This window comes from Elaeis guineensis, chromosome 4 (genome assembly GCF_000442705.2).
Source record: "Elaeis guineensis isolate ETL-2024a chromosome 4, EG11, whole genome shotgun sequence".
Taxonomy (NCBI): Eukaryota; Viridiplantae; Streptophyta; class Magnoliopsida; order Arecales; family Arecaceae; genus Elaeis; species Elaeis guineensis.
The window spans coordinates 26,444,031-26,465,021 of record NC_025996.2 but is presented as its reverse complement, the minus strand read 5'-3'; the positions used below and the strand labels follow the sequence as shown (position 1 = coordinate 26,465,021).

At 35.7% G+C, this 20,991-nt stretch overlaps 2 protein-coding genes across 2 annotated transcripts; one reads left to right on the top strand and one right to left on the bottom strand.

Annotated features, from left to right (window-relative positions):
* The first annotated feature begins 268 nt into the window (after positions 1–268).
* LOC105043268 (probable UMP-CMP kinase 2) lies at positions 269–20,664 on the top strand. The gene is given in 10 exon segments (XM_010920748.4): positions 269–506; positions 5,106–5,159; positions 5,459–5,510; positions 6,993–7,013; positions 7,016–7,109; positions 7,212–7,368; positions 15,965–16,045; positions 16,151–16,258; positions 17,111–17,175; positions 20,260–20,664. Coding segments are annotated over 10 exon segments (717 nt in total). The 5' UTR covers positions 269–428; the 3' UTR covers positions 20,267–20,664.
* LOC140857215 (uncharacterized) lies at positions 9,174–11,795 on the bottom strand. The gene is made up of 2 exons (XM_073255922.1): positions 10,707–11,795; positions 9,174–10,618 (listed from the first exon to the last, which is right to left on the bottom strand). Exons 1-2 carry the CDS (start codon positions 11,140–11,142, stop codon positions 10,476–10,478), a joined length of 579 nt encoding a protein of 192 aa, XP_073112023.1. The 5' UTR covers positions 11,143–11,795; the 3' UTR covers positions 9,174–10,475.
* Positions 20,665–20,991: the final 327 nt, after the last annotated feature.

Sequence of the window (20,991 nt, the reverse complement as noted above, 5' to 3'; positions counted from 1 at the left end):
AAATACCGTACTATCTCGTATCATATTGTATTGATCTCGTATTGATATGTCATATTGAAGTGTATCGATATTATCATACTGTATCGAATTATATATCGATATTAAATAAAATTTTTTCGATACAAAGTTCGATATCGATATGATAAATTTTATTTCAAAAAATTAGATCATTTTGATTTTAATTTTAATTTTAATTTTGATTTCGAAAACCCAGCCGGTACGCCGTTAAACCATAGGATTTTTTTTTGGGGCTGGGTCAGGGCTAGAGTCGTATTAGGTCCGCCTTTACTCTTTCCGGAGGCACACTCAGAGGTGATACCGACGCCCGTTTGACGGGAGGCCGATCGAGGCCAAGAAAGAAGAACGGAAAAGAAGAAACGTCACGCACAGAGAGAGAGAGAGCGGTGGCTCAGCGTTGGTTAGAGGAGATGTGGAGACGGGCGGCGTTCTTTTCCGCATGGATCTCTTCTTCTTCTTCTTCCACCAACTCCTTGAACCACCAGTGGGTCAGTAATTCCATCTCCTTTTTTTTCTTCTTCTTCCTTTTGGCATTATATAGCTGCCAATGGGGACAGCCAAGAGATCTTGGAAGATCTCCAAAGGACTCTTTGTTTTTCAAGAATCATCGTCTTTTTGTTAAAAGTTCACGAAATGGAAAGAAAAAAAATGTTTCATCCATGCTATTGGAGAAGATTTCTGATATGGGTTCTTGATTGATGTGGAGATAGATGGGGTCAGTTAATCTTCATGGACTTTGAAGATCTTGTTTTAAGATTCGGTTCTCCGAGAATGGTTATGATGGATTCTTTTTTCTTCCCTATTTCCCTGCTTCAAATATAACAGAAAAGATTGATTTGAAGAGTATAAGGGTCTGCTTTGGAAATCTTAGGCTGCCACTGCTCTTTCCTTGTTCTGGACCTGACATCGCCAAGGATTTGAGGATGGTTACTTGCTGTTTGAGGAATTGACTTAAGAGTCGTAGCACATGGATGGGTTTTGTTGTGTTTATATCAAGATATTTCTGATTATTGTACCGAAGAAAAGATATGATCACCTGATACATGGATGACTGGCTGTTCTGTACCCTAAAAGGTTCCCTTATTTATGAGCAGCTTAAGATGGCATTTGAAATACCTTCTAAGATCAATAATGAGGGAAACGGTCATGCTGAATTAGAGCCAGTGAATAGTATATATTTGTAGGATGGAGGTGAAATAAAAGACATGCAACAAATGTTTCATGCAATTTTCTTTCTTAGCTGAATCTAAATACTATATCAATATGTGGTAAGTCATGATATTAACCTTCTTGCAAATTCAGGAAAAAAAATTATGCATCTCTGTCAAATATTTTGTTTGCAAATGTCATCTTATCCTTTTGACATTATCCCTACCACATGAGACGGGGATCATGGTGAAGGCCTTCTTACAATACTTAAGCTTGCACAAATCTATTGACCTGTTAACTATCGACCTGTTAATGAGCTTTCTATGATTCTAGAACCCTTTTTTCACACATAGTGACTTGTAGTAAAGGTTATTTCTCGAATAACAGCTTATCCAAGTTCACTTTTTATCTATGTCTTATGAAATATACAAAATTGATGTGCTTTTCTATATTCAGAGTAAACAAGTTTCATGAATTTGAGAATTGACGGTGTGAGATAGCTGGTACAAACAATGGATTCTGGAGGTCTAAGTGGCTTGAGTAAATGGCTGTGTATGTCAATAACCAAGAAAGGGACCCTAGCAGTTTGCCATTCGGTATAATAGGCTAGTCGAAAAATCAAATGACATCTTTTCAGATAGGTTGCACCTGAAAATGTGACCTTCATTATGTTCAACAACAATAGTTTCACTTTCAGTAATTGCTTGGAGTTGTCAGTCATGACTTGGTATCTTTGGTGTTGAAAAAGAACCCGATATTATTTATAGGACATTAATTGGCTTGTTCTAGATCATTCTGAGAGAAGAACAATGTTTTTTTTTTTTTTTTTGTTGCGGGGCGGGGGGGGGGGGAGGGTGGGGGGTGTGGGGCTAAATCAGAGAATGTAGAATTTTAAGGGTCATATGCAACTTAAAAATAGATAACTAGGAACATAACCTAGTTCAAGGAGATATTAATTTTAATTATATTTCAATAGCAAATGAACTGCCTCCTTGATATCGAAACTTGAGTAATCCATCAGGGAACATCACCTCTGGTATCTGTATGCATAATTGGGCGAAGACTATAGCCAACCACTTACGCACAAGGCTTAAAACCCAAACTGGTAATGAGATACCCCATTTAATCATTTATCTATCTATACTGCATCCACTCCTACAGTGTGAATGGGCTTGAACTTCCTTTGATAGCTTCCATTTCTAATCTCTCCTAGATTATGAAATTAAAATAGGAGTCCAACTATTGTATAAAATAATGATGCATCATGAGTCTTTCCTGTATACGTATTGGGTGATGCTTTATGCTGCCTTATGGGTTTTAGAACTACTGCAGTAGCACATCAGTTTTTCTCATAAGCATACCTCGAAGAGGTCTTGGTCTCAATAAGTGTTGATATAGTGTTATAAAAGATGATGCAATCTCAGGCATGGGCAGTGTCATTGAGGATGAACTTGTGTGCAAACTAGAGGAGATATGTTGTATTGACGTGATTGTAGCAACCTATTGTCATTGTTACAAGGGATCACCTTGGTGATACATGGGCCTTAGAACACTTATGTATCACTTGGACCATATTTGTGCATACAAAACTTACACATACAGATACACACATGTGTATATGTATGTATAAATGCATACATACCACATTTCACCTTTTGTTAGGAAGACCATGGATCCATGGTGCCCGAGTTACCCTCCACCAGAGACGGACATTCCCGTATGGAGATCAAATTGTGGTTGTCCTAGTGGAGCCCGACTCAGTACCACCTCCCGACAATGGAATGGCTGACGTGGCCCTTCAAGTCATATGAGAATCAATTTCGTATGCAAAAAAGGTATAGCAAGGGGCATGTTTGATGAAAAGTATATATATATATATATATATATATATATATAGAGAGAGAGAGAGAGAGAGAGAGAGAGAGATCCCAGATCTAGTCGCGAGGAGACCAGTTCACCTCTATATATATTTATATATATGTATGCATGTATGTTGATATGTGCCCACCTGCACATAAATATGTAAAATATTATATGTAAACATAAATATGTGAATATGTGTGTATACACATCTAATAGGTCACTGCATACTCATGTATGCACCTGTGTATATGGATACATGCATATATTTATATAGGTATGTTACAGAGATTTTTATATTTTATACATGTGCATATTATTATATTATTTATATATGTATATTTGTATTTGCGTGTTATATGGTAATGGTACATATGTTTTGTACATATCTTTTCTTGTAGTTTCTTTATGTGAAGGACATGGATGTTGATAAGGGATAAACATATGACAAACCAACGATGCACAGAATAAAAATTAATTTGGAGTAAAATAATTGACATATCTGAAATTTAAGGTTAAACAGGTGGCTACAATAAGGTATTGATTCAAAAATCTGGACTCAAGCTCTAATGCCCAGCAAGAGTGAGGACCGATGGACGTTAACAGTCTCTGTCACTTGAGCTTAGACAACAATGCATAAGTTTTATCTTTACTATTTTAAATTTATCGGTCTAGTATAAATATGAGCTTTGATATATCATATTCTGTGAATTACAATATAAAATGATATTTATTTTTTTTTTCCCACTAAATATGCCTTAAGATATTTTAAGACGTCAATTTATAGAATTGGCACAAAAATCTGATCATATAAGTGAAGTTGTTGAATAAAAAATGATTTAGTGACTTTTACTTAGGGTCTTTTCTGGGCTATTTGACCACTATGCTTCATACTATAAAAACAAAAAAATGGAACAGACTGACCAGAGAAGATTAGTTATATAGAACAAGAAGAATATCCATGTGTTTCGGGAAACCTTTTGTATGCTTAGGGGCTAAGTTGAAGACAACCAACATTCTCTAGAGAGTAGGGCATTGGATCTGTTTTTGGCCAAATATGATACTTGACTAGATTTTTCATTTGTTCATATGCATCTTGATTGGTGAACATAACAAGGGAAATTAATGGGATGTGATGGAGGCTGACTTGTATGTATGTTTAAAGAATTGCTAACTAAAGTATTTGAGATGTGGTGGAGTTGGATTCATATGTAATTTAAAGTTATAATTTATAAACTGGATTGGTTATATCAAAATCCAATTAATTTTAGATGAAGGCTATACTAAGTGACAACTCGCTGTCACAATGCTACAACTAGAATTGGCTATATTGATCATGTAGGCATATCGTGTTCACTTTGTGAATAGACCAAATGTCATAATTGTCAAACATCACTCACCTGTAAGAATGGATAAAGTATCTTCTGAGTTAACGAGTTTATTTCATTTCATTTCACATACTCATCTAGTTTGCCTGCACCCTGCAAAGTTTTTTTGCAAGAAAAGGCCACCTCCTTCATATTTGCAAAAAATGGACTACATGTATTCTTTTGGTAGAATTGGTTCATTTTGAACTTTAGAGGACTATTGCACCCTTTCCCTCATGACTGCTTGCAAGCACATTTTAAGATGTGCATAGACCTGTATAATGTGTGCATCATTTTCAGCAGGTATGCATCAGCCTGTACTATGTGTGCATTAATTACCGACATGTGTGCATTAATTACTGACATGTGTGCATTGACTAATGTAAATATGTGCATGCATCTCAAAGGACATTATGCTTCTAAAAGTGCAAAATAGACTTAATCTGCGTAACAGAAAAAAGGAATATTGAAATAAAGTGGACTCTTTCCAAAATCCCCTGCAAAAGATAATGTGGGTATGTAATATGTATAATCAACTAAATCACCTAGTGATGCGCGTGCTTTTGTTTTCTATCTGCTTATCAGGAAATCTATCTTTTTCTTGTCATATATTTTTTTTCATTTAAATGGTCTCTGTTTATATATATATATATATTTTTAACTTTGATGATTTTTAGCTTCTGATTATCTTTTGCTGAATTTTAAATGCAGATACCAAATGGCTTGAAGTTTGTGGAACTCTTTACTACAGAAACTGTGAAGTTGGTATATTTGTATATTCAAGATATTGTTTTCTGGTATTTAGTTATGAAATTTATAGATGCATGTTATGATTTATGTTTGATAATATTATTGTATGCTTCAATCCATCCGCTAATTCATGGATTTTAATTTTTTTGAGTGCCAAGCCTTTCGTGAGTATTAATAATGAAGTGTGCTAATATCAGTTTTGGGATTTGTTTATTTCATACTATAAATGTCCTCTTGTTAAATACCTGTTAACAATGCAACAATTTCATATTTGGATGTAACCATTTGATTATCTCTTTTTTCTTTTGATGTAGGCCAAAGAGGGTATCTCTTATCAAAGAAGTCCTTTCATAACTTTTGTCTTGGGTAAGTTGTTGTTGTTGTTTTTATTTTATTTTATTTTATTTTAATTTTTTATGATAACAAAGTTAGCTTGTTTTGAGATGGGCATTTTTCTTTTTGAAACTGCGGAGTACAGAGACATAATTTGTTGTTATGAACTAAAGTTTTTTTTTGCACATTTCTGATATTTTCCCAGATGTACTTCACTTGTTTCATAGATACTTATTGATCAAGAAAAGAGGAGTAGTTCTTTTCCTTAATTTGACATAGATTGCTTTAAATATATCTTGAAGTCATGTAGAGGGTCGGCCTTGTTGCAATAGTAAGGTTGTTCCATTGTGACCTGTGTGTCACAAGTTTGAAACATGAAAACAGCCTATCTGCATTTATGTTTCACATCTTTCTTGATTATAGTGATATCATTTTATTATTTGATGACAATCTAACACATGAAATTTTGAACATCTACAAGATTTACTTCCGTCGGATAGCCAAGACTATGTCAAGAATTTACTTCTCTGGATTTCTTTGGAAACCCAATATTTGAATTTGGCCTTCTTCTCAAAGCTTGCAAAATTCAACATTTACTTGGAAAATTCTTTTTGGAATTTTAATAAATGACAGAAAGCAGCATAAATTGTCCATGTATTTGATAAATCTGGCTGCATAATTCCGTTTCAGTTAAAAGTTGGAGTTGAGTTGGGCATGGTTATGCCAAGACTGAAATGTTTTGCTTTTTGCTTTGGAGATTCAGCTGAAACTTTTAAACCATTTTTCCTATTTCTTATATGTGCTTTATCCCAGCTATCGGGGTCAGCTTCATGGATCTGTTTGCCAAGCTTTCCTATACAGAGCAATGTCTGACATTCATGTGTATCAAACTGGGATACGGTTTGACATTTTTTCCAAAAAAAAAAAAAACTGCATTAGCCCTCCACCTTTCTTTTATGAGCTTTAGACTGGCAATGCGAGTGTTACTTATATGAACGATAGACGTAATCTGACTACAGAATATTGCATTTTTATCAGTTGCTGAGTAAATTTAGCTTCATTTACTATATAATGAATATGAGATGATTTCCATTAATCTCATGGAAAGATTCTGTGATCGCTTGGAGAAGTAGTATATCATTTTTTTAATAGTTTTCATCTTTCCCTTTTGTGGTTAAAATTTATCCGTAGCACTTTTTATCTTTAACTGTAAACACACTAACTTGACAGAAGTCTGTCCTTAATAGTTGGATGTCAACAATGTTTGAATATTTTCTATATCATATTGCATTTTACAAGTACAATTGTCATTCAGATTAGGTGGCTTGATTTCATGTTCACTTATAAAGCTTTCTGGTTCTCTTTACTCTCTTTTTTTTTTTTTTTTGCTCTCAAACCACATGCAAGCAAGTATTGCTCTTGGAGTTTCCTTTCTCAAATTTAAGTCAGGTTTTTTTAGAACATGTACACGGTGTAATTACTGTTTGTTTAATCAATTATTTGACTTTGTTCAAGGTGGCCCTGGGAGTGGCAAAGGGACCAATGTATAAAAATTGCAGAAACCTTTGGATTTGCACATCTAAGTGCTGGTGACCTGCTGAGAAAGGAAATGTCCTCTGATAATGAAAATGGGTATATGGTGGCATTGATATTTCATTTTACTTGGATTTTTGTATGGCATCAACTAGAAATTTTCGATATGCTTTGATTAGCTTCTGGGTTGTCACTTTACAGAGCAATGATCCGTGACATAATCAAGGAAGGAAAGATTGTTCCATCAGAAATAACAGTCAACTTGATCCGCAGAGCAATTGAATCAAGCAAGAACCATAAAATTCTAATTGATGGTTTTCCTCGGAGTGATGAAAATCGAATTGCTTTTGAACGGATAGTGAGTTTCTATCTTCCATGCACAATTGGTCAACAAATTTATGCTTTTCGTATTTAAAGAATAACTGTATCATCTTAATACTACCTCTGTATGTCTGTTGAAAGTTGTTTTGATATTTTTGGTGGCATGTCCTCTATAAAAAAAAAAAAAAAAAATTCTGCGAGAGCTCTTCAGGAACCATACAGCTCGTAATTATTAATCTTCATTCTGATCATTGACTCCAGTAGAATACAAAATGCACCATCTGTACCTATGAGGAAAAAAGGATCTCTTCTAGACAATTAGAATGCATAAGTAACAGTGAGATATCATTTAAAAAAATCATCACCATGCTAAAAGCTATATGCTGTATCCTTAGTGTAGACCCTATAAATCTTGGTTTTCCATTTACTCCCATTTAGAGAACCATCATCTTTTTCTGTGAAACTACACTACCCCTTCTCATTGCTTTAATTAATTTGGACTTCCTGGGTTGCATCTTCACTTTTGGGTTGATCTCTTCTAGACAATTAGAATGCATAAGTAACAGTGAGATATCATTTAAAAAAAAAATCATTGCCAAGCTGAAAGCTATATTCTGTATCATTAGTGTAGACCCTATAAATCTTGGTTTTCCATTTACTCCCATTTAGAGAAACATCATCTTTTTTGTGAAACTACACTACCCCTTCTCGTTGCTTTAATTAATTTGGACTTCCTGGGTTGCATCTTCACTTTTGGGTCTCTTCGTTTGAAACTCTAGATCGACCTCTTTGCTGCTGCTTAAACCTTTGTCCAAATAATCTGTTACCCAGGAAGCCTTATCCCATCTGTCTATTTCTTTTCTATATAGAGGGAGCTTGATAAATTGAGGTTTGAGAACATTTACCACCGATGTCAAAAGTTCATCTTCCTGGAATATCTTTGAAAAGTTGATGTTGCAATGCTTCCAAATCTCTCTTTTTTCCTTTTGGGTTAAAGCAGGCTAGGCCCAAAGCAGGGTTCTTGGGTAGGCTAGGCAGGATTTTTTATTTTTTATTTTTGTTTTTTTTTTCCTTTGTGGGGTGTTTTTTCTTATTTCCTTTTTTTTTTCCGCGGGGGGGTGAGGGACTACTTTTTGCATCATGAATTGTACAGTCTTAAGCAAGGTTTGCTGTACCGGTACCGGACGGCGTGTCGGTGCTGGACCGGTACGATACCGGTATCGTACCGTACCGACACATGATACGCTCAGGCATACCGGTCCGGTACTGGTACATAATTTTTTTCGATTTTTAATTTTTTTTTTTAGATTTTTAAAGTTAATAATTAATAAATACAACCTCAATATGGCATTATATTGCATATTATTGACATATTTGGGTTCAATTTGGAGTTAGGTTGCGGTACAAAGACTCTTGATCCAAAATTTCAAACATATATTTATTTACATTATATTTCAACTATGTCATCTTAAAACTAAAGAAAAAATATATAAAATATGCATTAAAATGTATCTAAATATTTAAGTACAAAGCGCAATAACTGATATACGAACTTTAAGATATACTCTGCATTTAATTTCTTGTCGAGTGTCTGTGACGCTCGTAGATATTTGGATTATCAACATAGTCTGAAGGGACATCAGTCCAACCCTTTAGCCAAGCTACACCGTACTTTCGAATATTCATCATCCCATAAGACATCCTCTCTGGATTGTAAGACATCTCAGACCTCTCGCTAAAATTCTGACTCTGAGAAGTATCCTCGAGATGATGATACGGTTGTGGAGGAGCCCATCCAAATATGTCAGTAGCAAAATCTGATCCGTAAGATGCTTCAGGCTGCATAGGGTAGTAACCACTAGAAGATGATGCCTCGGATGCACCATATGCATATGGATCATAAGGTGGCTGTGGATAATAGGATCCATAATGCGAGGATGATCCAGATACATCCATGGACCCTACTCCACGTGCAAGATCGTCCGCAGCTGCATTATGTGTTGGACGACCTCTAGGAGCCTGTTGTTTATATGAAATCGGCTCTCCACGATTTCTACCGACTCGTCCACCATGATCCCTATCCTGTGTGACATGCGTAAACTGAGACTCACCGGTGAATCGAATATCACCCTGTGGCTGTGTCTCATAAACGGTGGTCTCCTGTCCTCCAGTTCCTCCCTGATCATCAGATCCATGGCTACTGCTACCAGTATCATCATCACTCTCCCTGGTGTTCGTATCTGAACCAGATAGCTCCTGTACTCTCGAGAGTGGTGCATGTGCAACTGTCTTTTCCTTTCCCCCCTTGTGTCCCTCTGTGACTGAGTTTCCTGTGATTGGGAGGATGGATGCTTTCTTGCTGGCTGTCGGGAGGAACATCTATACATCTCTCACTCAAATCTCTGGGAAGATGTATCGGATAGCGAGTCATGTGATGAATGAGTCCCTTGTGTCCCCTCAGACTATGGCTGATCAGCTGGAATCCTATGTGGAATATTTTTTTCTGTCCATTGCCCTGGATCCACCCTGATCTCTCTTGCCACCACACTGGCTGGTCGTGGAGGGGATCTTGGCTCATCAAGCTCTGGCTTCTGCTGCTGACCTGCAAGCCATCCGATGATCGGATCGTCATCCTCGTCGGCATAATCATCTAGCATCGGATCAGTGTACTTCAACTGAACTTCTTCCTGAATACATTTTAGTCTTAACCTCAGATTGTAGTGAACATATACAAGATCGTCGAGGCATTTTTGTGTCGGACGATTTTTCTGTTTGCCGTGGATAAGGGCGAAAGTGGATCAATTACGCTCATAGCTACTAGTAGATACCGTCTGAGAAAGAATACGGACAGCCATATATCTCAAATTTTCTGCTGATGTTTCAAAATGAATCCACCATTCAGCTACAAAAGCAAAATTACATATTAAATTTGATGATATTATTAAGCAAAATTACATATCAATCTACATTGCTCATTATTGATATGTAATTTACCTGGATTCATCTGTTTTTTTGCTTACGACAGCTGATGGGACTCCAAAACTGTCTGATCCCTCTCTAAATTGTTTCTTCTGAAATAAAATATATTTATTATTTATAAATATATCAGATCGAATTCAGTTGAATAATTACATCTGTTTTAAACTAGCATACCTCTTGCAGACACAACGACGCGATTTCTGGATCGGGCATCATCTTATATAGGATATTGCGAAGAGCAGCAAGAAGCTCGCTATCCATATCTATCCCCGGAATAGTATACTGAAATCTCGGATTCAAGTAATAAGCTGCAGATAAATTTCTAGACTGATTAAGCATAATTTTATTTTCATACTTCGAAAAAATATTTTAAAACATTCTTGAATCCAAACTTACCAGCTAGATGCAAATCTCTGCCCATCTGATAGTCCCAACGGCGCTCAATAATGTTAATGAATTCTTGAGCATGCTTGGGATCATTCTCACTGATCTGTTTCTTTGCCCTCTCCATTATGTAATATAGGAAGCCCATCTGGGGGTATCTCTCGCTGTCCACGGTGTGAAGCACCTCATATAAAGGCTTGCTAGCCTTCACTATCTTCTCAGCCCGCTGCCAAAATGACTGACTCGTCACCAAGTTCTCCACATGACTTCCATCAGTGTCGGCCCTCGCATATCTGCTCTCCTGCCACTCGGCACTGACAAACATCTGACGTAGGGCTGTTTTCTTCTGAAGAAGACTATCAAGTGTTATGTAGTTGGTAGCAAACCGTGTAATACCCAGTCGTAAGATCTCCCCCCAGTATACGTCCGCATCAATGAAAGAACCCATGTGTGGTTGTAGATGAATCTAGTAATGGTCTGGGCAATCTCTACTACCTGCTGCACCCTGCGAATCTTTTCGATATCCATCAATATAAGATCAATGCAATGTGCAGCACATGGGGTCCAGTATATCTGCGGTCGCTGCTCCATCAGCAACTCTCCGACAGCCTTATATTGTGGTCCGTTATCTGTGATGACCTGCACGACATGCTGCTCACCCATTGAATCAATCACCTCCTCCATCAGACCAAAGATATATGTGGCATCGTGCATCTTATCTGAAGCATCGATTGATTTGTAAAAAAATATTTTTCCATCACAGTATGTCAAAAAATTAATGATGCTCCGCCTAGTAGGATCTGTCCAACCATCACACATCACTGTCAGATCGTATGTAGGTCATTTATTTTTGTAAGAAGCAATCCATCTCTGCAGATCCTCCTTATTGCTGTCAAGAAGCTGACCATAGATGTTCTTAGGTCCTGGAGGATCTACACCCTGGTCGGCAGCTTCTATGACTGAAATAGCAGATTGATAGTAAGGATTGGCTGCTGCATTTGTTGGAATATGGCTGAAATGAAATCATGATCCAATAGCTCGCCACATATCCTTCTTCTTATCTTTTTTCAGCATACTGTCAATTCTCTGCTGCTTTGAATCCTTGCTGTTCAAAGCATGTGGATCCAAATCCTGAATGCTAGCTCCTGCTGGAATATCTCTAGAGGACCTCCTCCTACTACCAAAAGCTCCCAACAAAAAAGACATGCTACGTCTGCTCCCTCTACCACCAGGCTCTCTGACTGAGGTAGTCCTCCTTAACTCGAATTCTCCCCTACTAGTCGCTGATTCAGATCCTGATTCGTAGTATGATGGTCCGAATCGCTCTCTGTATCGGGCCATCTCCTCCTGCTGGTACTGATCCGTCAAGCTCGCCTGAATGACAGCCTCAATCTGTGCCTCCTCATCTGGAGCAGAAGCCTCCTCTGACTCTCTAGAGTAATAAGAAGGTGGCTCTGCAGTTCGACGGTCTACTTTGGTCTTTTTCTGCTTTGCCCTTTCCTTCGTTGCTTTCGAATCAGCAAAGTACTTTTTCATCAATTGTCGGACCTCTTGCGGACATTTCCGACACATGGACACATCAGGATAACCACCAGTCAGATGCTGCTTCAACCTAGTCATCCTTCCTCCATTGAACTCTGTGTTGCACCATTTGCATCTCTAATGATATCGAGCCCAGAGCATCTCGCCATGATCCCAACCGATGTCACGCTCTGGATCTTTCTTCTTACTCATTTCTGCAGGTATAACAAAATACTAATTATTTCGAATTACCTGTAATATAACACTAATTACATATATTTTTTATTTGATAATATTTTTTACTATTTAAATATTTACAAAAAGAATTTCAAAAAAATCTTAAGTTAGATTCAAATATTTCAATTGTTTTGAATCATTCTAAACATTATTTTCAATTTCAAAACTAACATTAATTTTTTTATTTTTTTAATTTTTTAATAATTTTTATATAAATAAATATATACTATAAAATAGCTGATTAATTAAAGTGAACGAACGTCATGCTCTAAATTTTTTTCTTATAAATATATGCAAGTACAACAAAACACGATAGTTTAACGATAATTAAAATAATTATATATAATTTTAAAATAATTTTAATAATTATTTTAAAATTTATAAATTTAAAATAAATATGTTATATACTTCAAATAATATTTTTAAATTAACTAAAATATAACACTATTTTTATATATTTTTTATTTTATAAATAAATTTTTTAATTTAAATAATTAAAAAAAATAATTTTTTTTATTTTAAATATTTAAAAAAAATTGAAATTAGATTTAAGTAGCTTGAATCATTCTAAACATGATTTCCAAACTCTGATTTTTTTTCTAAAATTTATTTTTTTTAATTTTTAAATAAATAAATATTTAAAAATATTTAAAAAAAATATAATTAATGAAAATTAATAATTTTGGTGTCATCGTGTAGATCTTCCAAAAATCTATCACATATAATTAAATCATACCAAAATCACAAAATTTTGGCATGATTTTCTTTTATTTTCATTCTTTCTCATTCTTATCCTATTTTTAACAACAAAACTTTAAAAAAAAATATTTACTAAGAAAATAACATATTATGTTATCTCCGGTCAAAGATCAGCCTCTCCTCGAACCACTCCTACAATTTGACGGAGTTTTTTCCTTTTTTTCTAATTTTTTGGAGGTCTCAACGGTTTCGTTGGGACCTTCATAAACTTCGAATCCTCGGGAGTTCTCTGAGAAGTTCTCAGAGAACTCTTAAGACTCAATGATTTAAGTCTTCGACCCCACCCCCCTCCCCCCTCCCCACTTTATTCATGTGGGCATGTCGGTACGGTTCGGTTCATGTCGAACCAGACCGAACCGATCCATACCGCCCGGTTTTGGGCGGTATGGATGCGAACCGAACCGAGCGGTTCGGGAAAAATTTTGAAAAAAGGGTTCGAACCGGACCGGTAAATTGCTGGTCCGGCTCAGTACTCCTCGTACCGGACGGTTCAGCCCGGTACGGCGAACCCTGGTCTTAAGTCTGAACCCTTTTGAAATTCCATGAATGCCATGGAACATTCAAACTTGTGTATTGGGATATGATTGGAGAAGTACAAAAGGATGGTAGAGCCTAACACATACATCTAAGAAATTATTCTAATATTTCATCATAGTACACGATAATATGGAGAAAATTTTTAGTCATTCAGTTTCTTTTAGGCCCTGCTTCCGTCCGCATGTTCTTCCAAATCTTTTCAAAGCTCACAAAATCTAAGTTTACTTTGAAATTTCAAGAAAATTTTTCCTGGCTTTTCAGTAACCCAAATATTGACAAAATTGACACAGATATCTTGTACATACATATACATACATACATACACATACATATACATACATACATATACATTCATACATATACACATACATACATACATACATACATATACATACACATACATATATAGATGTATGGGCGGCGCGCGCGCGCGCGCACACACACACACGCATATACACACATACATACATATACATACATACATACATACATATATGTGGATACATATATACCTACATACATATATGCGGATGCATACATATATACATACATATATATGTAGACATACATATATACATATATATACATACATACATACATACATATATGTGTGTGTGTGTGTACATACATACATACATACATATGTATGTATGTGTGTGTGTGTGTGTGTATACGTACGTACGTACGTATGTATGTATGTATGTATATGTGTGTATATATATATACATACATACATACATACATACATACATACATACATACATACATATATATGTGTGTGTGTGTGTATGTACACATATATACATATATATATGTGTATATATTGACTTCATAAGCTGATTTCAGCCAAAACCTCAACACTGGCCCTTGTGTTGGATTGGCACCACTTGAAACCAAATATTTTGATTCTGATTTTGCTGCATTTGCAGTCAGAGCAAAACATCAAATAATGTATTAAAAGAGCAGGGCCTGTCTGAGTTGACAAAATTCCAGGTAATTTCAAATGCTTAATATTTTTCAAAATCAGGGTTTGGTTCAGATGCATGGCTGTATTTTTAGTCTGTTATTTGACTGGAATCGACGGGAACTTGAACCTGATACTTTAGAACCCTTAAATATGTTGTGGTTTAAAAGATAATCCAACTAGGCTAAGTTACTGGAAGATAGTTTTCATTCTTATTTAGAGGCAAGCTTCATTATGATATATGCATTGCTACTTTGTTAGTAAACTGAATATATGGATTGGCTTGAACTGTGAATTCATTCTAAAGGATAATCCTACTAGGCTCAATTGCGTGTGCCTCTTTTACCAGATAGACTTGATTCATATCCTGAAGTTGAAGCTTATTGATGCTTAACAGATCATTTCAACTGGTAAATGTCGGATAGGGTAAATTATTTGTCTTTATGTGTTTGTCCATTTATGCTTTTTTGGAGAACTCCTAAGCATGATGGTTTAAGGATTTGTTTCTGATAATAGTCATTTCAATATTAACAGAGATATAATATATGTAGAGATTTTCATCAAATGGGAATTAATTGGAAATCACTGTGCTTTCATTGGAGGAAATGTTGTCTTGTGGAAGGGTGAAAAACAGAATTTGGCTGCAAGGTCTAAGACATACATAGAGCACAAAGCAGTGGAATGTACCTGTGAACTGATGTGATTATTGGTAGTCCTGGGACTTGTGTTTTGAGTCTTTTGACGAGAAGTTTACTTTACAAATTTTCTCCTATCTAGTATTTCTGAAAAGGACTAGGCATTTAACTATAGAATATCATGGGGTCCAGTTATGATTGATATATTTGATCATAAACAAAAAGCTATTCAAATAAGAAACTTCTGCAAATGTAGTAAATGAGCATACGGTTTTATTTATTTGGGTATTTTAACTTATTTTCTGGCACAAACATTTTTATGATTGTGTTGCTATGATGATATGATTCCTGCATCATAACATGGTTGTTGGGTAATGCTTTTTGCAAATTCTCGCCTCTTCATACCAAATATAGTGCTTTATGATCTTCACATCATGTGCTGTGCAGATTGGTTCTGGTGCCTTATTTGCTGGGAACAATATCTGCATGGTTGCATTGTCATGATGATTTGACTCCTGCATCATAACATGGTTGATGGTTATTACTATCTTGCAAGTTCGTGCCTCATCTTTCCATAAAGATACTGCTTTATAATCTTCACTTTTTCTGCAATGCAGGTTGGAGTAGAACCAGACCTTGTCCTCTTCTTTGACTGCCCAGAGGAGGAAATGGTGAAACGAGTACTAAACCGTAATCAGGTTGGCTTAGCAAGTTTGTATGCAATCTCAAGGAATTCAGAATCCCCTACCTATCTCATTTGAAGTGGAGCTTTCCCACTGTAATATCTGGTTATTTCTGATCAGGGGAGAATTGATGATAACATTGAGACGATAAAGAAACGACTTAAGGTGTTTGAGAAATTAAATCTTCCTGTTATCAATCATTACTCTGCAAAAGGAAAAGTTTACAAGGTAATTTGACAATGTTCTTTTGTGCATTTTTGTTGCTGCTGGATATGAGTCTGTGATAATATTTCTTTTACATTTTGAAGTTTTTGGATCAATTCTACCTTCAGTTGTATCCTAAACTGTGTCCTTAGCCTTTTCTTATCAAAGAATGTCATGAATTTGAATCTATTATTATTATTTTTGTAGTTTAAGATCTTTCTCACTCAGTTCTACCAGTAGACAATTTCCTTGAAGTTCATATGCTTGCCATTCTTTTAGACCATTTCTGATCGTGAGTTTCCGACTAACAGATAGATATCTTTGTTTTAAGGTTCAAGATATTTAATTGTTCCTTTTTCAAGATCTCTTTATTTAATTATGAAGAAATTTATGCAAAATGATTCATTTACAAAGGTTTGCAATGGACACTGATTCTTCGATGTGAATAGACATTATCTGTCATTTTTAATTTGCTAATATCTGTTAAATTTCTTATCATGCAAATCATTTATTTTGCTGTTAGCCGAACAGTTTTTTATGTAAACTTACCCTTGAAGATGCGTTCTTCTTTTCAAACTAAAAATCTCATTAATTTATTCCTGTCTGTTTGGTTTGTCATCAGATTTTAATGGTTTCATGTGCCATGATATGGACTGTATTGTTTGTAACTATTTCTTTACTTCATGCCTCTCCATGGTCCATAGTTTCATTAATGTTGATAATTGTTGATTTTTACAGCTAATGTTCTCTTGTAGTCCATCCTTAACTAATATATGTGGAATCTGAGGTTATGCTTGTGATATATATAAGCTAAAGAATTAATCATTTCTCAACCTTCTATTCCAGCTGTAACTATTATGAATATCATGCCTGCAGATCAATGCAGAGGGAACTGTGGATGAGATCTTTGAAAAAGTTCGTCCCCTGTTTGCTTCCTTAAGGTATCAGACTCTGTTAGTGATTCAGTAATCAAATCTAATTTATTATTCATTTTCATTTTGTATTGCACATAGTCGATTGGTTAGAATAAACATGCAGATTATTTATTTTCTTGGGGTGGAGGAACAATAATTAGATAGGACACTTTGCAATCCAAAAGGCTGGCTATAGTAGTGATTGAGGCAACTTTGAGTGCCAGACCTCATACCTATAACTTATTGGTATGGTCATGTTGGTATGGTACCCCCTGTTAGGTACGCTATTGGAGTCAAGACAGCAGTTGTACCATTTGTCACTGTGAGAGTATATCAAGTCCTTGTACCTTTGCTGATACCATACCTTGTCAGTTCAGCAGACCTCATACCAGCTGTTGCAGGTTGATATTGCAAATATTGGATTGAAGTCAAGCTACACCTTATACCATCTCTTTAACACTAACAAGAAAAAATTAAGTTGATTCCTTAGAATTATTTGTAACTTGGCTTCAAATTTTTTTCAAAATCCTGGATTACTTGGCTAAGTTGAATATATATATATTTTTTAATCAACAACTTAGGCTACTAAGTTGCTTGTTGTCATCCTTGCTCTAGTTAATTGGTAGTTTGGTAGGTCATAAACAAGAAAAAGAATGTAAGAGTGATAAAAAAAGGCATGATGTTCAACTTGTTCTGACAAGGCTAAATAATGAGAAGACAAGTAATGTGCCATAACCACAACAGATTTTTAAAGCAAATTTTAATAAATTTTCTCATTAAGGAATAATCTGGAAATACAATTTGACCTAAGATAAATACATAAATGTTTCACTAAATTTAAATGGGCCTCCGGATGAGTCATTAAATACGAAATTTGAGAAATCAATGGTGTGGTGGCTGTGGCTTTTTCTGCACCTTCTTTGGCAAACACATTCCCACCTTGATCTTCCAATTAATCTTCTGTTTTGTCGATTTTTGTGTAAATACGGATAAAACAATTAAGGGGATCCCTGTAATTTGGGCTCTACTATTCCTTGGTTTATAAATGGTACCTTGCTGCATTCCCCTTTGTACTACTGTAAGATGAAAAATGAATGCTCTTATACAAGTTACAAAGCTTAAGATTTTCCATTTTTCCATGATTATCCACATGGACCACACTAGGAGTAATTATGATACATTAGTATCATCATCAAACCTTGACCCATCAATTTGGGGTTGGCTTTGAATTCTTATCTACCAAGGCGACAATCGTTGCTATGCATGGTTATGCTTTTGTTATTGAATGTTACATTGGAGGGCGAGCCTTGGCGCGACAGGAAGATTGCTCCATTGTAACTTAAGTGTCGAGGGTTCAAAACATGGAAATAACCTCTCCACATACAAGATAAGATTGTGTACATTTGACCCTCCACACCGTAGTGGCAGGAACCTCCTACCCTTTCTTTTACTGAATTCTACACTAGATCCTTTCTCACATCCTACAAACATGTTACGTTTGATCTCGCTTTCATATCTAGCGCTCTTTACAAATTTGAGAACTCTTCATATCAAGGTCGCCTTATACTTTTGTCACTCATGCCCATACCATTTGCATTGGGTCTCCATCAATTTGTCTTTGCTGCAACTCATATTCCTTGATATACTTCTCCCTTATTATGTCCTTCTAAGTTTTACCACATCCGTCTTTACATTTTCATTACAGTTACATCGATCTTTTTCTATTTAGTCTTCTTCATTGACTAGCATTCAACTGATATGGCACCGCAATCCTTATTGTCCTTTTTCCTTTTTTCTATTAGATGTGTCTTCATCTATCTCTCCATCAAGGTTTCTTAGCCAAGATATTGTTTGGTATTGGTATTGTGCACTCACCAATACAATAATTTAAAATCTGGTTCATTAGTATCTCAGCTGACGACCGACATATATTGAGATATTGGTCTATGTGATATCAATAAATCAACTAAGATTTTTCAATCAATCTCTTATTATCTGAAGTTGTTTTTTAAGTATTGACTGTTCAAATCAATTTCTTAAATTGGCAATTAATCTTAGGTTTACTATCTGAGTCAATATTTCAGTATCTTGCTTCTGATACATTGATCAATATCTCAGAACATCTCAGTTGTTTCCAGATTTTCACAATCTACAATCTTGGCCAAGATAAACCGAGGTCTTGGTTGATCTCAGTGTCAGCCACCAACTGAGATGGCTGAGATCTGTAGTTTCAAAAAGCTCGATATCTTTAAATAATAAACTAAACATAACATATCTGATTGCACTATTTTGCAGTAGAAATTATATTATGCTTGCTGCTCAATAGGAAAAAAAAAAAAGATGCAGTATTGGCTAATTGACTAGTAGACAAGGTTAACAGGAAGTTCCTAGACAAAAAGAAATTTAGAAAATAAAAATCTAGATTTCTGATTTCATTTGGATTAAGCGAAGCTTCAACCATGTGGACTGGGACTTGCCTTAGTGGTCACACCTCTCTGATTATAGGTCTAGGCTTTGATTCTTAGGTGTTGCATCCCTAAAGATCTGGACCTGTGTAATTAAATTGCAGTTCAAGTCTCTGTTTCTGTCAAAAAAAAACTTAAAGCTTCAACCCTCTGATGTTGCAGCCATTTTTGATATTGGCATGCTCCTGCAACAGAAACCTATTAAGACACTTCATGGAAATCTTAAAACCCATTGAATTTTTTTCCAAATTAATAATAAATCAATAAAATACTGATGTCTAAACTCACTTTATTTTCTCTAATCAAATGTATTTGTTTGCACTGAAGATCAGCAATCCTAATGATTAGTCTGTAAAAAAACATGAAGGACTTACAAGTGTGCTCTTCAACTGATGGCATATTGTATTTGGCTGATTTGGTGCAATTGATTGCTATACGTTTACTTGATAAAAGCTTTATAATTTGTTGTGCTACTTTTTACTTGAAAATTTAGTACTGTTTCATGTAGGGCCTTTTCTAAGGAAAAATAAATATCTGTTGTTTTAGTTTTGGTGTAGGAAAAAAAATAATCACATGATTTTAGTAAGGATTATAAGTAATTTAATAGATGCTACTGTGAATGACCTGTACTTGCATCCTTGCACAGCATCTGATGAATATGAAAGACTATGAAGACTCCAAGAGATGGTGAAGGAAAAAAGCAGGAGGTTGGCCCTAGTTTTTGTTTGGGGATGCCCCTCTTGCTGCATGCTCATCTTTTTCTCGTAACCTGACAAAGAGACAATAACTGGATTTAATCCCGTTTCCTGTCCTCTCTTCTTTCTCTTCCTTTTCTTTTCCCTCCGAGGGGAGGGGCTACTTTTTGGATTATGAATTGTACGATTTTAACCCTTTCAAAATTAAGTCAATGCCCTAGAACACTTGAACTCTGTGTAATGGGATGAGTGGAGAAGCACAAAAAAGATGGTAGAGCCTAGAGCATACGTCTAAGACATTGTTCTAATATTTCATACGGTAGAGAACAATGTAGAGAAAATTTTGGGTGTTTTCAGTTTCTTTCGTGCACTACCATTTACATTGTAGATTTGCTGTGGAAATTGTTGAGAGAGATGTTATTGTTGCCTAACACGAAGCCTGCTTCTGTCCGCGTGTTCTCTCTTACAAACCAGAAGCATCAAAATTTCTCTTTTTGGGAAGTCGCCAATTCCCGAGTGTTTATCTTGTACCCAGAGCATCTCTGAAAGGATTGGTTGGGACTCGGGAGACTGAGCTGCAGTTTTACTGAAAGGATCCCGGCTACCCAGCAGGCCTCCATATTGCATGCACCAGGTCCAATTGGACCGAGTCAAATCCCACGGTGGATAGCACGCCACGCTAC

What these genes read in the sequence shown, in the direction of transcription:
- LOC140857215 (XM_073255922.1), bottom strand. Translation starts at nt 11,142, where the DNA reads ATGGGTTCTTTCATTGATGCGGACGTATACTGGGGGGAGATCTTACGA. An exon ending in CAGAGATTTGCATCTAGCTG is followed by an intron (nt 10,619 to 10,706) that starts GTAAGTTTGGAT and finishes ATTTATCTGCAG; the next exon opens with CTTATTACTTGAATCCGAGA.